Raw genomic sequence first — 16,746 nt, forward strand, 5'->3', positions numbered from 1 at the left:
TTACGGAGTTTTCAAACAATAAGCTTTAATTGCCTTATTAGAAAAATAAGCACTGAAATATATATAAATGTGATTACATTAAAGTAATTCTGTAGTCTAACATACTAGAAACCAAAGCCCAGTCATATTTTTAATGATACAGAGTAGCAAGATTTAGGTTTTAGAAACTTTCCATAGAGAATACCGAAGTATGCAGTATCTTTTAGGAAACCACAGTAAAGACGAGACAAATCTCCACGTTGCAATAAAAACTAAGTAGATCAATTTATTCTGTATACTATACAATGTGTAAGTTTGTAAAGAACAATTGACATTTTTATCACCTTAACATCCTGACTGGGTGTAAATATGTCCAACAAAATGTACTCCTGTGGCCTTTACACAAACACTGTCCTACTACATCAAGAACAATGAGAGGGAAGCCTTTGGTGCTACAGATTTGGGGACGTATCTGCAAAGTTGTAATTAATCCACTTAACTACCTCAAATAAAATATTGGTGCTATCTGCTATTATAAGCCTACATGAATACTACTCTAAAAACTAAACACTGTCTCTCTTTAAAGGCAAGATATGAAAGGGACTGCCGGTCTACAGTGTGGACAGGTTTTCTTTGAAAAAGGCAATTATCAAATGGTAAAACTCATATAATACATTATGTACATAAGTTTGGATAGCTGAGTTATCTTGCTGGAGTAAGCTGAAAGTAAGCATCGATTTGCAGTCATATTTGATCTACTGTTAAGTGATTATTGGACTTAAGTTTTATACAGTGTATAGAATCAAAATAGCTGTGTCTGCTGCTGAGGTCTGTCAGATGTGAAGGCTCATAATCAGTCATTGACCTAGTTAGTATTACAGTACTTCAAATATACACATGGATAATATATTCATAGCTGAACTTGTAGTAATCTTAAGAACTGCAAGTCACTGAGGGAACATCAGAAGAGCTTGTGCTGTCCAATGAGCAGGACAGGCTGATTTGTAGTTGAGTGAGTGGAATGTTTAAATTTAAATGGCTATTTTTTTTTCTTAAACCTTCCCAAAGATCAAGAAAGCTCACCTTATGTGAGCTACAGAATAGTGGCACCAGACAATACACAGCAAGTCACCTTAAATTGTTTAAAATTCGTTTCAGGCCCAGTCCTATCATTAAGTTTCAATTTCATTTATACATACAAAAATAAAGAGGGATTTTCACATTAGGACAAACATCTATAAAAAGCAGCTTGCTTCAATATATCCTGTTTCCTTGCTATTCTCCCAGCCTAATTTCTTACTTAAAGAAGTCAAGTAGGTTGTGTTTCTTCAACCTGTTCTGCAAAAATCACTAATTCTTTATAATACTAGTGGAGGATAAAGACAGGCTTGACACAGCCCATTTAATTACCAGAAAAGGGCTCTACATACTTGAATCAGGTTAGCAATTTCAAAATTCTCTGGAATGACTTCTCTGAACTGAAGACATCATATAGACACCAACAGACTTTGCTCACGTTCTGATCAAAACAGGACCAAATTAAAGAGTATTCATTTTCTCTTGATCATTTTCTTATGTTTGCCTTTAGAAGAGAGCATTGCAGAAAATATGGGCCAGCATTCTTTTTGACTAGCAGTCCTTTATCCTGTAAGACTTTTCTGAATGTCAAAGCACATCCTTCTAAAAACATGCCTCTTGAATAGTGTTTTCTCTTATAATACCTACACGGGTGCTTTGTTTTTAATAGGCTGTTTCAGAACTGTTTCTTTGAAGAAAAAGGTATTCACTAAACTGATCTTTTTAAAGAGTTTCTTATACTCCCAAAGAACGGGTATGAAAATCAATTACATTATGGATGGCAAGCTAGTACTTACGGCCTGCATCATAAAGATGAAGTGAAGTTCATTCCTATTTTCTGACATGAAAAGTTACCTATTTCTCAATAGGTCATTATATAAATACCACTTCCAGTTCTTTGTTTCCCCAAAGCCAGTGAGGGGCTGCTGTATAACAAAGAGAAAAGGACATAGTTTACTACTACTCCAGGAGTCCAAGAAAAAAAAAAAATTATACCCTTCTGCTTCCAGAAGTCTAAAATAGCCCAAAGACAATTGCGTATCAAACCTTAGCAAGCCTAGATTTGGTCTTTGCCACACAGGAAACTCTCTACAACAGTACATTTAGCCATCTTCCATGTCATCAGACAGAGCATTTCAGCTAATAAAAGCTCAAGGAGCTGCTGAACAGAAAGGGCACTTGCCTCCAAATATAGGTACAAATTCCGCATTTGTATTTGAATGCTGGACATTGTTGCCAAACAAAATATACAACCTCAAAAGCATAAGGCTGAGTCAAGTGTAAATGTATGTGTTTCACAAATTTCAGGTATACAATTTTTACTTTCAGTAGCAAGATTCTGGGCTCTTAGTTTCAGGACAAGACTTTGAAAGATACAGAATCACTTGTGCTTTGACTGGCACATTATCTGCTTTTTAAAATGTAAAACTAATAGACATTTGCAAAAGGTTGTGCAAAACTATTGTATTTACAAAAATGGCACAAGAGTGAATTCAACAGTCTATGCACATGCACACTTCATTCACATCTTCAACAAGTGTGTCCTAAGCTACGGAACTGAAAAGAATACCAGCTTCAACAGGCAGTTGTCAATAAGCACTAGATTCACAAGAGTTACACCAGAATGGGCAAATATTGCCCAAGTAAAAACTCTATTGTTAAAGCTGAAACAGGTTTAAGGCCGTTCAAGTTCAAAAGCAGAAACAAAATTCAATCAGAGCCCTGTCTTTGTTTTTATACATGCTTTACCATCTAGCAACTTGTGGTCTAAACCTCTATTTTAGACAACAAACCCAAACACAGAAGAAAAACCCAACACAACTGGAGGTTATATTAAATACAAATATGCTGTAATTAAGATGAAATAACAAAAGCAGAAACATTAGAAGTTGTAAAACTTGCGATGTCACTTGCTGGAACCAGTCCTACACTAGGAAATGGGCAATATGTACATTTTCAAGTAGATTACATTGCTCTAACCAAACTTGTCCTTTTTAATCAGTGCATTGTTCTCAACTAGTCCAAATACTACACGTTTTACTCTTAACAGTACTCCCTTACAATAGCAGCACATGCTATCGCTACCTGCAAAGCTGTCAGTCTCATGACTTAGTGTAAGAAAGAAAGAGGGGTATGTGAGGGGTGAGAAATAACTATTAAGGAGAAATAACAGGAATGAGAATAATCATGCAGTTCAGCTCTTCTCGTCAGCCAGCCAGCTTGCTAGCAACAAGAGATGGTTTCCGTTGTGGAAGATCCTGTGGAGTAGGAATATGGTCACCAGTGACTTCTGTCTTGTCAGGAGCTGCAGTAGGCAGTTGCTTATTCTTCATCTTTGCTTTAGCCATGTTGTAATCACCAGAATCAAAGTATTTTTGCTGGAAGACAAAACACACACGTATTTAAAAGCCTGAAATCTTAAGACACATACACTGAATCACACAGTTAAATAGATTCTTCAAATTTTAAAAACAGTTATAAAATCTTTCCAATTTGGCAAGATAGCTCTATGTCAATTAAAAAAAAATCTGACCAAGATTATTAAGAACAGACGGATAAACTCTTAACAATAGGCAAGTATACAGTTAAGGTTGTACCATGTACCGTTAAACTCGCACCATACTTGAGCATTATTTTTGCCCTGGTTTTCCCAAGTGCTCTCTGGTCTCCCACAAGTGAAACCTCGGGGTTTGTAAATTTTGTTGCAGTGAACAAGTCCTGCTGCACAAAATTACCAAACAATGCATGAACTAAAGCTGGAGAACAGAGCCTGTTCTATCACACCAGAGATCAAAGTAGCACGAAACTGCACGCTAACAAGAAAACCTCTTATCTGCACACATTAAAACAGTGAAACTATAATCCCTAAAGTTCCCAAAGCAATTATTTAGCAAAGTCAAATCTGCTGTGCAGTCCTTCTTGAAAAGCACTGTGTGAAGGAAATTCTTATCCCACACTCCAGGTTTCTTCTGAATACAAAAGTGAATACATTAAGTTTGAATTTCTAAGTCAGTGATCCTTAATATTTCAGCAAATTTTTATTAGCTTTACTTTAACAGTCTTTTTTGTTGTCATATTTCTCAAAATACTAAGGTATCTATGGATGTTAAAGCCAAATGACTAATTTATCTGCATCATGCTAATGAGGCATGGAATTTCACCCAAATTCTGCATCAAGTCTTCAACTGCTCATTGTCACATTTTGCAGGAAAAGTTGTATTTTGTTTACATCTTACTGTGCAATCTACTGTTAATGTACTTGTAACCCGTAATCTTGAACGGACTGTCATATGAGGACAAAAAAAAAATCAGATTCAGTAAAAACATTTACACTGGTAACTGCTGCCTACAATCACAACCTTCTCTGAAGAGAACACTCCCTCGTTAGCTTTATACAGGCTTATTCCTCAGTCAGTTGAACAACAGCCAACACTACCTGCCATCTTTAAAGTGTTTCCAGGCAGCATATTACTACTGTACTCTTTATTTTGCATTAGTACCAACCAGCTGCAAAATGTTCAGTAGCAGCAGTTGTTAGAGAGAAGTAATTTGAACACCTGACTTAACAGGACTTTACCTAAGGGTAGGGGCCTCCTGAAAAAGGCTTTCAATATTCCCAGCCAGAGCCTTAAAGTTACCAAATCTGTTTTTCCCATGCAGTCAGTAGTACATCCGAACCACACACTTTTATTCATAAACTTTTATTCATAAACTTTTTTTTAACCCTTTTGATCATGTCATCCCTGTTTACACCACAATGTTCTAGTACCACATCTGCAGACTAGACCTCAATGATCTGATTTGGAAAAAGTCTTTCATATTTTGCCCTTCAAGACTGAAGCAACCAAAAGAAACTTTTAAACTGCATTTAGGTAATAAGAGAATTGATCAACCTTTCAATGTGTTATTGCTGTTAACAGATACCTATTTCTGTCCATGTAAGAGCTCCAAATAGAATCCCTCTACAGGAGCATGGTGTAGCACAGTTCTCATCTACTCTTATTCTGGAGAAAGTGTGCTAATAACGGTGTCTGCATCCAATGCAGAACATTTCTGGACAGCAAATATCAATGGGCAGAGTGTGTCCTAGTTGCCAAATTGAAGAAAATCTGGGCTACAGTTGACTACATACATTTAGAAGAATATCTGAGAAAACCTACCATCTTTCATGCATTAGATTATCAGTCCATTTCTTCCTTTAACTTATTCCTGTATTTTCCTCTGATTTACTCTAGCTTCTCATAGATGGCCTGCATTTGAACATCCCTTTCAAATTGACTATATCTGTCCAGGTGTCTTCGTGTCACAAACACTATCTGAAATCACAGTCACTACCCTCACTCTATTTTAAACTTCAGCAATCCAGGCAGCCCGAAGTACACCAGGTGTCTATATCAAGTAAAGATGCTTCCTCATTTAAGACACTGAGCACACTAAACAAAAAAAATAAAAAAATAAGATGAAAGAAAGTTATTACCACCATATTAGGAGTGGAGAACTGAAGAAAGCAGATTATGAATTGGAATCCACTACTTTACGCCATCTTTCATCACAGCAGAAAAATCCCAAACACTTAGTCAATTAAAATGCCCGCTGGTCTACCTCTGCTCAAATTTGAAAATTCAGGCTGCAACAACTTTTGCATTAAATAGTGCTATAATCAAGATGACAATATTGTACAGAGTGTTACTGTCGGTGGCGAGTTTTCCTCACATTTGCACTGAGTGCAAGCAGTCATAATTCCTTTATGGCCATCAATTCTTAGGGAGTGGATGCTGGTCTGTTTTCCTGAAATATCATCACAACACGTACTTACCTTCTCCCTTCTGTGTCTACACATACACTGAAGTCTCATTTAGGCTGCCTTTGACCGCATAACAGCGTAACTCACAAAAGGACTCACCCTAATCTATTACCTGCCCGTTCCCAGCAGCCATTAACTATGCTGCATATGCTCCAATTTATGAGAGAAAGCTTATCCAAAAAAACCTGCCAACAGTAACAATTCCCAGGAGCTGTTACCAGATAGCACAGAATTAGATCAGCACTGAACTCCAACAGCTGGTTTGCGAAGGATTTATACTTGGAATCATTGCGTGCACTCAAAGGGCCTAGACAACAGTAAAAAAAAAAATCAAACCAGCATGACAGCAATGAAAGCACCATCAGTAGTACTGATATACCAGAATTATTCCAAGAACAGAGTTCTAGCATGCCTGAAAGGCATTACATAATCACTTTATGAATAATTAAACTAAAAAACCAAGCAGTTAAGTAACTAAGAAAGTAAGACACACTGGTTAAATGTGGAACAAATTGAACTACTAACTCAACTCTTCATTCTTCTATCATTATTTTTTGGTTAGGGTGTATATTCATCATTACGCTATCATTCTCAAGCCACTGATGTCTGCTGTTTGACACTCAGCTTTCATGTGCTAAAAATATGGATAATAAGAGTGGACATATGTTCTGGGGACATAAGAATGGGCAATATAAGATCCATACAAAACAGGGATGAGGTTCTAACCCTTCCTGTTTACTGAAATATTTTTTATTAGGTCTATCACAGCAGCACTGGAGCAGCTTCTAAGTTTAATTTTTTCTAAAAAGTGAAGTTGAGCCATTGATGCTGTAAACAGTTATCCTGGCAATCTGGCATTTGTTTTGTGGAAATAAATTTCTCTTCCTTGTACTTTCACAAAGTTTAAATTTCTTAGCACTCTTTTACTCACGTAAAGGCCTGTGGAGTGGAAAAAAATCACAGATACAGGAATTTTGGAATTTGTTGTCCATACCCTATGGACAATAAAGAACTCACTCCTTTTTGAAGCCTCTTCCTCAAGAAGTCTGAGCCTCCTGGCTTCTGGCCCAGATGAGGATATCTTGCTTTCAATTTTGCTTCTTCAGCTTTTTCTGGGCTGATCACCTTATCCTCCATTTCCTGAAAGACAATTAGCAATACTGTAAATGAAATACACAATAATGAACTATTTATGCTGAATACCTTTGCAGGTAATTCACCAACATGCCATCTGCTGCTACCAAGTGAACATATTAATTATTTGAATACACATTTTCATATATTCTCTCTCAAATACTGACAGCAACTGTAGGAGTTCAGCCTCCCATCTTAGATACCTTTGCTGGACATGTGTTTGAATCTAATCAGTGCATTTCTCTTTCACATAAAAGTAGTCTATACTAAAATGAAATTATTCAATTTTGAAAAAAAAACCAAACCAAACCAAACAAAACAACAAAACAAGAAAACCCCCAAACAAAATCCCCCAAAGAAAAAACTTTTTGGTCAACACAAAGGTTTCAGTAAGGACAAACAAATACTGAAAGCTGGGCAAACACCACAGGACTTTTTTCAACTGCCTCTCTTTGGTCATGAAGTTGCACAGACTAGCACTTGCATTGCCACAGTCTAGTCTGCATGACTGCTCTAACTGTAATGCATTGATATTCACTGGGAAACAGCGTTAAAGCAGCCCAGCCTCAAAAACATGTCTGCTATCATATTAATAGCGACAATACTGTATTTATAAATGTCTATAATTACCCTAAAATTATAAGAATGAAGACTGTTGAACAGTACATTCACGTAAAATAAAATGCCTATTTTATGAGTATACTGTAAAATACAGATGCTCAAAGTAATCATTTGAAGATACTAATTTGGCAAAAACTGCGGTTTGTACAACCAGTCTTTCAGCACTGACCTCTACTTTACACTCATCTGTTCCAGTCCATGTAGCAATTTGATGTATGAAGTTCAATTTCTTCTATTAGATCATTTCTAAAATACCTTCCATTCAAAATTCTTGGTTTGCTATTTTCCAGCATTTGGCCAAGGCCTTTTTTTTTTTTTTTTTTGGCATGGAAACCATTGCTAGTCCAGGGAAAATATATATTGATTTGCACTGGCTGCTGTAGTTCTTGAATTGTTATTATCATCTGAAGTCACAGAAAGACTTTTACACAGGAAAGAATTGCCACTGAAATCAGGAGGGCCTCACATGCATCTGTGACTAAGGTTTCATAACCACTTTGAGCTGCTTAGGCAGCCCCTTCACACTTTTCCATCCATGTCATCATCCTTTGCATTGCATCAGTCAGCATGACTCTGCGTGCACTCCACATGAATGGGTTACTGCAATTAATCCAACAGAAAAATAACTTTTTTTTTTCCCCCTTCTTGGGCTGTGTTTCATTTGGATCAGTTTCCACAGTCTGGATCACCAAGCAGCTGCACAAACAGGTATGTCAGCAGAGCAGCAGGGAGGGCAGAGGAGCACAAGCAGCTGGGAGCTACTTAAGCCAAAGAACTAGAGCCACCACACTAGCCTACCCCAGTGCTTTCCTATGTCTCTTACAAAAGCTGTAATATTCAAATCTTTCTGGTAAAAAACCTCAGAAGCAACAGTCATAACAGAGCTAAAATATAACATCATCTAGTTGCTCCATTAGGCCAAGACATCTCAAAGACGGCTTTGCACAATACAGTGGGAATCTGAATTAACAGCTCTACCAAGGAAAGATAGAAATTCCCCTAACAGTTCAAGAGAAACTTCTGTAAGGACAGGAACCCACGCTTTTTATTAGATGAAAACACAGCTAGGCAATACAATGCAAAATACAAGCAAATATAGAGGGCAAAGTTTCCCTGACACTACTGAACGTAACTATACAATATACTAGCCAAGACCATGGTTTTCATGTGTTATAAAGATAATTCCGTTGCTGCTGTTCTTTCTATTGTGCTTTATGATCATGCTGACACTGACTGGATTTTCTCAAAAGCAATCCTTTCAGCTAAACACTTTCAACATCTAATGCTGAATCACTGGATACTCACTGTTGAGCCAACAGACAAAGCATTTGAGGAGGCATGTTTTGCCAATACTAACCAAAAGGAGATGTTTTTTAAGAACAGAGGGCCAACAATAAATAGCTTACATAAATATGCATTCATGGTGCATCAAAGGAGACATTTATGCAAACTCACAGGGCTGACAAATCACTGCACAGCAGGCAATCAAAACGAAAAATACTGTGTTATGCATCAACGCAGCTGAAAAGGATACAGACTACGGTCACTTACTCTTGATGACCAAGAACAAATCAGACTCAAAAAACTACATACAACAAATTAGAGAATATCGATACAAAGATTTGGGGTGTCAAACAAAACCAGCTGATGGCAGATTCAAAAAATACTTAAGACAACAGTTCTTTATATAAAATACAGTTAAGTGCAGAACTCCTTGCCAAAGGATACAGGTGGTGCCAAGAATTTAGATGTATTCAGAAAGCAACTCGATGTGTTCATTCGCAGCTCAGAAGGCTTTTAAACCACAGATTGCTGAGACCTGGGATAGTTTTCTGGGGAAGATCACTGCATGCATGTCCTGACTTTATATTCCTCTGGATTAGATGGTATCAAGCACTCTTGGAGATGTGTTGTTGAGCCACAAAGGCTTTAACCCAAGCCAGGAAGACCATTCATGTGTTTACAACATTCTCCCTTGAGTTACAGAAGCAACAGCCAAGTGACTAGCAAATGATTGGGGGGGTGAGGGGTGTAGCAATCAAGATATACCACATTCTTCTTCCTGGTGACAACCACCCAAAAATTATAATTTTAGTTCTCTATAGGAATTTGACACAGCTAATGCAGTCTGCTTATTTCATTAAAAGGATCTATCAGGAAGGCAGTAGTTACCCAACTCATTTAAAGATAGCTTTTGCTTTTAATCTTTACAGAGGAACTAGGAGTGTAAAGTTGGACAACTGAACTGCATGGCTAAAGAGCCATCAGCCTTTTCAAACTCTGGTATGAAGAGCTCATCCCTCTTTAGCAAAAGGTATCAGACAAAATGTAAAGCAGAAAATGGGAAAACCATGACAACAGCACAACTCTACAGCAAACTGATATGGCAAAAGCCAGTCCAGAAACAAAATGCACCACCTCTAACAGCTTCCTGAAAAACGTAGGTTTTTAAGGCAAAAAGAGTCAGTCAACCAAGCACATGTTCTCCAATGTCTAAAGTTTCTTTGTTGTTGAACTTCCCCCTTACACCATTCTGTGTTTTCACACCGAAAACAGGAAATGCTGGTCTTCGTCAAGTTTTCAATTCATATAGCTCTCTTATCTAACATCTTTCTTGCCTACGACATGCACAGGCTTCTTACAGCATGTTAGAAAAGTTTAGAAAAGAGGTCTGATCATGAAAATACTGCCTCAAAGTTCATTTAGGGCCTTCATCTTTTTTAAGCATACATATAAATAAGTACTGCAAAATAGGTTGTTTATATAAGTATTTCAGAGCTAAGCATTAACTGAGTCAGTGTTCAATTTTACCTACCCAAACAGTTTTAGTGAAGGTTACTATTGCAGTGCCATAATAGCACTGATATCACAGTATCCTAAAAGGATGTAAACTCATAGAAAACAACATTTTATTTTATTGACATTATTGTCTTGAACACATCAGATTAAAACTAAATTAGCAGATCAGTAAGAGACTCCCATCTCTCGAAAAAAGGGTAATTTTTTAGAACACTGCATTTCAAGACTTCACTCTGAAACACAGCAAAATCAGCCCCAGTCACTTGACTTCATCAGAACACACTAGAAGGCATCACAATAAACTAGCTACCACATGTTTCGCTATGCTCTTATTACAGAGCTATTCTAGGAGTGCTGCATAGGCCAGGGATTTATTTTTATAGGCTTTGAACAGGACCGGTATCCCTTTAGTAGCCTACCTAGCATAAATGTTAAGTCGAGCTGCAGAACGCACACATTTAAGAGCGGATTACAGGCCTGCCATAGAAGCTGGTTCTGATTACTGCACCTATTGAGAAGGTATCATTCCATATTAACCCCCAAAGCTCGCCTACTTGTATGACTAACTCATATTACAAATTGTAAATTATTAAACAAAAACTTGACAGCTGACGTAGATTAAGCTTTTTCTTTTAGCGTCCTCCAAAGCAGTACTTGTGTTTCATAACTGTTCCCTATCAGAAATAGCTGTGGTGATTGCCACCGAGTCCATGTAGCAATGACAAGTCTAAAAACAAACGGCTTCTTAAAGCAATGACATGACTAAAAAACAAACGGCTTCTTAAAGTCACAGCCAACAGAAGGGAACTGCTAACCGCAGTCATCTATGAAACCAAATCCCGCTTAAGAAACTATAAAATTATTAGTTACCGAGATAACGTAATAGTGCCATCACAAGATAACCCCATCAGTTATTCTTTCTAAAAGCCTTAACTAGAACAGGCCGCAGCCATTGTGTTTTGAATATTTCTCCTCCTAAACAGCTTACATTAAGACCTGAAAATTTTCTAAAAGTGAAACAAAAGTTTAGCCATCGGATTGCTACTGGTCTCCGGCCGCTGCGACCGAGAGCTGAAATCCTTTCCCCCAGGACGCCCTGGCAGGCAGAGAGCACCCGGCGGAGAGCGCGGCCGAGGCCGGTCTAGGGAGCGAGGAAGCGCCATTAGCCCCTCCAGGCCAGAGCACGCCAACGATTTACCAGAGAACAGAAATTCCCAAGTGCAGAAGCCAACATGGTGGTGCCGCTCCTCCGCCTCCAGCCTCCGCCAGCCACGGCGGCAGGGCCCGCGCCTTCCCAGCCGCTCCGGCCTGCAGCGCGGCGCCGCTCCCGCGGCAGGCCCCGGGCCCCGTCCCGCCCGAGCCGGCGGTGGAGGGCGGCTGCAGAGCCGCCCGGCTCCCCGCTACCCTCCTGCGCGGCAGCGGCAGGGCCGGACTCCTCCCCCGCGAGGGCCGCTGCTCTGAGGGGGGTCCGGGCGCGGCGAGGAGAGCGGCCAGGCCCGGGAGACGCTGCCTTAAGGGCTGCGGCGGCCCGCGAGGCCCCCCCGGCTGAAGGATGGAGAGGCCCGGCCGCGGCGCCCCCGCTCCGCCTCAGGGCGCAGACGGAGGCGGGAGAAGCCCCGCGGGCCTCCTCCTGCTCCTCGGCGGGGCTGCCGGCCACCCACCTTCTGCTCGTCAGCCGAGGCGGGCTCGGGACTCTCGGCAGACATGGCGCCGCGGCAGCAGGACGGCGGGGAGAGGGCAGGCGAGGGAGGCGCGACCGCCGCTCCTCCGCGCAGCGCAGCGCCGCCACCACCTCCCGCACAAGATGGCGACCGCTGCACGACGGTGCGCCGGCGGGACCAGACTTCCTCCGCGCGCAGCCTCCCCGGCAGCACGGCCCCGCCCCGCGCGCCGCTCGGGACCCGCTTCCGGCCCCGCCCCGTGACGCCACGTCCGCTGCCGGGCGGGGCGGCGGGCGGTGGCTCTCGGCTCCGGGAGCCGCCTACGGCCCCGTCCCGAGGGACCCCGCGGAAATGTCCCCGGGGCTTTCCTGGAGACACGGGCCCGGCGGGCCCCTCTGGCGGGCACAGCGCCCTCGCTCAGAGCACGGCCTCGCCGCCATCGGTAGAGACCTGCCCGCAGCGGCCGGGGGTGGCCGAGCTCCAGCGCGCCGCTTGGGTGCCGCTGTCAAGAGGCCGAGGCTCGGCCCCACACCCACGGTGCCTCCCTGGCACCCCACTGCACCCCGGCACCCAGCTCGGGCCCCGCCACAGCCCTGCCGCGCACTGCTCCTGCCGGCCGGCCTGCGCGGCCTCCCCAGCCCGGCACCGAGGTAAAAGGCAAAAAAAATATTTTAGCTGCTTAGCTAAAATTAGTTCTCTTTTACAGATCAAAACATGAGAAGCAGAGTCCTCAGCAGCTTTACTTGAGGATCTTTTTGAATCCCAGACACCAGCTGACAGGATATGAGGTCTCAAATAGTCCATTGAAACTTCTTGACAGTGTGGTATCAAGTTATATGAAGTATTTTCTTCCATCCCCATCTACTTTTCACTGCCTGGTTCTTGACAGAACAATAACCTCCCTTGGACTCTCTTAGACTTTAAGAATGTAAAGAAGGGGCTTAAATAGCTCACTGTTAATATGGTGAGCTATTTAATAGGTTAATTAAATGGTTAACAGGAGCCCCTAAATATGGGGATGATGTAAACAATAAAGTATAGATCTTACTTAATAGTTAAATGATTTAAATCCCACTTTTTATATACAAAACATCATTTCCTGGCACCACTTCCATGTGATTTTGACCTCCAGCCCTCCCACCACAGCGTATGGGCTGGGAACCAGCACACGTTCCCCACCCTGCAGGCCGGGTGTATGAACCAGCTTGAGCACAGCTCAGGAAGGATGGGCAAGGCCAGGCTTTGTGTGGTTAAGGTCCAGAAGACAGACAGGTCTGAAAAGTCTCTCAAAACAGAAGCTGTAAAGTCAATGATTTTCACACACTTGAATTTTACTAAAAGCCCCCCAAACCAGTAGTTGGAAGCAGTTTTCTGAGCAATCGGGAGATTAATCCAGACCCCAGGATTGTGTAGTAGCAGGAACTCAAGGAATGTGCATATCCCTCGTTCGGAAAGGGATACAGCAGAGCAGATAGCACAGGAAAATCATACATGGCACTAATGAGGTTTTTTTTCCTAGTGATAGAAAAAGTGGTAACAAAAGAAAAAAAAAAAAGGTCAAGAATAAAAAAAATACGTGGGTATTTTTTCTTCAAGCTTCTAGCAAAACCAGGGAGAAACGGTCTGAGGGTGTAAAAAACAGAGCAACACACAGAATAATGATCACAGAAAGGATGAAGTTCATAGATTTTGAAAGGAAGCAGAACAACAAAGCAGTGACAGCACACAAGAATGCAAACTTCAGGAATTTCTTTCAAATCTCGTAAGAAATTAATGTGAGGGAAAAGACAGTTTTGAGGATTCAACAGTTCCTTAATGAAATGATTTAAGGGAACAAGTGTAAACTGTACAATTCAGAGGAAGGACAGGAAGTAAAACTAAGAACCTCAGGAAAAGCACAAGTTCTTCAATGCCCTCAAATACAAAAAAGCAGCATACAGAAACTAGGTCAATTGTATAAGGATATGCATCTAAAGCAGATCATGAAGACAAAGGGGCACAGGATCATTACTGAAAATTACTGAACAAACTTTGTAAAGAACAAAGGATTTATGTTTCTTTTGTTCAGTTTGCTGTGATCAAGATAGCTAGTGTAACAAACAGAGTATAACCTCAAATTGGAATAAGGAAAGATTAGTTTATAGGATACCTGAATCAGTTACTTTTGTTCCTTATCTGGTAAATATTTTCAACTTGGATGAAAAATTATCCTTGAGGGTTTAGAGAACTGACTGAAGCAATCTCCAATTAATTAGTGGTCATCTATATAGGAACCTGTGAAAAATGAATGGGTTTCCAGGAGACCAATAGCTTGGCCATTTTTCTGAATTTAAATAAGAGTAAGGGGAAGACAAAATACAAGCTATATAATTAAGCTGTCTAATCAATAATTACCTGAGAAATCATCTAAAATAAGCACTCAAAAGAAACTAAGTAGCTAGACATGAATTCACAATTAAGAACAAGGGTTTCAAGCAATCATATTTCCTTTAACAAAAAGGAAACAGACCATGTGGAGAAGTGGGTGAAGGTGGCTGAAGTTCCAGATGCCTTCTGGTATTAACAAGGCTTCTGACACTTTCCCATGCAAATTAGGGAAACTTAACTAGATAAAACTTTAATGCGGTAGATGCAAGTTTTGTTGGAAATGGCTATCAATTGTTCAAACAGCAATGCTGTGTTTAGTAGGGTTTCACGAACCCAGGGCCAATATTGCTCATCGGTTTCACTGGTGACCCAGAGAATGTACTGTAAACTTTATTAATGTTAGATTACATTCAGTAAGAGAATCTACAAGAACACTAGAAAATATTTGCAATTCAGATTCAAACAGAAGATCAGATACAAAATCTTGGGTAGTGAGTGAATGAAGTTCAGTAATGACGCGTGCAGGAAAGCTACCATGTTGGGAACACGCAGGTAGGACACCTCTGTTATACTGGATAACAAGATGAATGCAAGTTGACATCTCCTGATAATGAAAAATCAAGTATTATAATGGGATGTATGAAGAGGACTTTAACCCATAACACTTATTAACCAATCCTTCCAGTCAAATTGGCACAGAGGGGCTCTGCGTGGGATGCTGTGTCCAGCTTGAGGCACCTCAGGACAGATTCAGACCAAAAGAAGGAAGCAAAGAGCCATAATGGTGAGAGGTACAGAAAACAGAATCCATGAGGCAAGGCTGACTGAACAGTCTGGGGTTGTCTCAGATACAGAAAACAAGACTGGGAGAGGAGATACAAGAACTAAATTGTTTTCTTATAGTGAAAAGGCCAAGTAGCATTTGACTTGAACTGCAGCAAGATTAAGTTGGACACTATAAATAGCTTTCCTGTGATGAGCATAGTTTAACACTGGAAGAGGTTATTTGGAGCCTCCCTCACTGGAGGCCCTCCTGAACAACTCAAGCATTTGTCAAAAATAATTCTGTATGGTTAAACCTATTGAGGAGTAAAGAGAAGCAGCAAATGACCACTCAAAAATTATTCTGGTCTCATTTCTTAACCTATGCATAGAAGGTCATGTAGAATTCAGTTCATATTTTATGAATGTTCAACATTTCCCCAAGTGTGTCCCTAATGGAAAGTGTTAACTTGGATCAGGCTGTAAGTGGAGAATGACTTAGTTAAATCAAAGATGTGCATGGATAATCTAAGGTCACTTTCATTCCGAATCCATACAGGGACTAAGTGTCACTTGACTATTTAAGTCAATACAAATTTATTTCCTAGACATGACTTATAGTGACCATATCTGCAAGATCCACACTTCTTTGCTGTTCAAAACAAATGAATATATTACTCTGAAGGGAGAAAAGGATGGCTTGAAGTCATTTAAAAGTTATCAAGATACAAACATACAAACATTGCATATTGTCAGTGCAAAATAAAAGGTTAATCTACTACAGGCGAATTGTGACTTTTCATTAGAAGTGTGGCCTTTTCTCATCCTTTTTTTCAAGTATGCAAGCAGATGTGCACCATGACACAAATAAATACTTTGAGGATACATGCTGTTTGCTTATGACTCAATAGTAGCTACAAAGAAACTAGGACACATTCTCATTATACTAGTCTAGATCCTAGTTCTACACACAGAACAAATGCAGTTGTATTTGACTTCTGCTACCAAAAGAAGCCTTTTCTTAGTTTTACAGGGCACACAAACAACTCGAAACTGCAAACAATCTTTTCCTGTACAGTTTTTCCCAAGTCTCTATAAAACAAATGCTAGCTAACCTTTGAAAACCTAGTGTAACAGAAGGGAAAATACTGCTGAAGTGGGAAATGGACTCAGTAATATCTGAGCTTTGCCCTTTTGTAGCAACAGTCATTTGAATATAGTTGATAAGAATCATCTGGAAAGTCTGGTCTCCCTTACTTTCCCTGGCAGACTTCCTGGAGATTTCACGATACACTGACTTCTCCTCTCATCTAAGGGCAGTGCTGAATATACAAGATGCACGTTCTTTGTTTCTCTAGAGTCTTCATCAGATAAGCATGTTACACTCCCAAATATGAAGGTCACCTTTCATATTACTGACACTCTGAAAACCTACAGCAATGTAAAAAAACCATATAAACCAAGGTAAGACAGTTGAGAAACCGAGATCTTCGGCAAACATTGTAAAGCTTCACATTCATTAGTAAATATATACCTCATATA

The 16,746-nt window shown here is 40.4% G+C and overlaps 1 protein-coding gene across 4 annotated transcripts; it reads right to left on the minus strand.

The window, feature by feature from the left end:
• On the minus strand, positions 1-12,319 carry ARPP19 (cAMP regulated phosphoprotein 19). Of its 4 annotated transcripts, none has more exons than XM_074881133.1 (3): positions 12,076-12,319; positions 6,878-7,000; positions 1-3,434 (listed from the first exon to the last, which is right to left on the minus strand). In XM_074881133.1, the coding sequence occupies exons 1-3, from the start codon at positions 12,118-12,120 to the stop codon at positions 3,264-3,266; spliced, it is 339 nt and encodes a 112-aa protein (XP_074737234.1). In that variant the 5' UTR covers positions 12,121-12,319; the 3' UTR covers positions 1-3,263. The 4 variants fall into 4 exon arrangements, with proteins under 4 accessions (XP_074737234.1, XP_074737235.1, XP_074737237.1 ...); XM_074881134.1 differs by lacking the exon at positions 12,076-12,319 and adding an exon at positions 11,613-11,733; XM_074881136.1 differs by lacking the exon at positions 12,076-12,319 and adding an exon at positions 7,785-7,926.
• Positions 12,320-16,746: the final 4,427 nt, after the last annotated feature.

This window comes from Strix uralensis, chromosome 11 (genome assembly GCF_047716275.1).
Source record: "Strix uralensis isolate ZFMK-TIS-50842 chromosome 11, bStrUra1, whole genome shotgun sequence".
In the NCBI taxonomy this organism is placed as follows: domain Eukaryota; kingdom Metazoa; phylum Chordata; class Aves; order Strigiformes; family Strigidae; genus Strix; species Strix uralensis.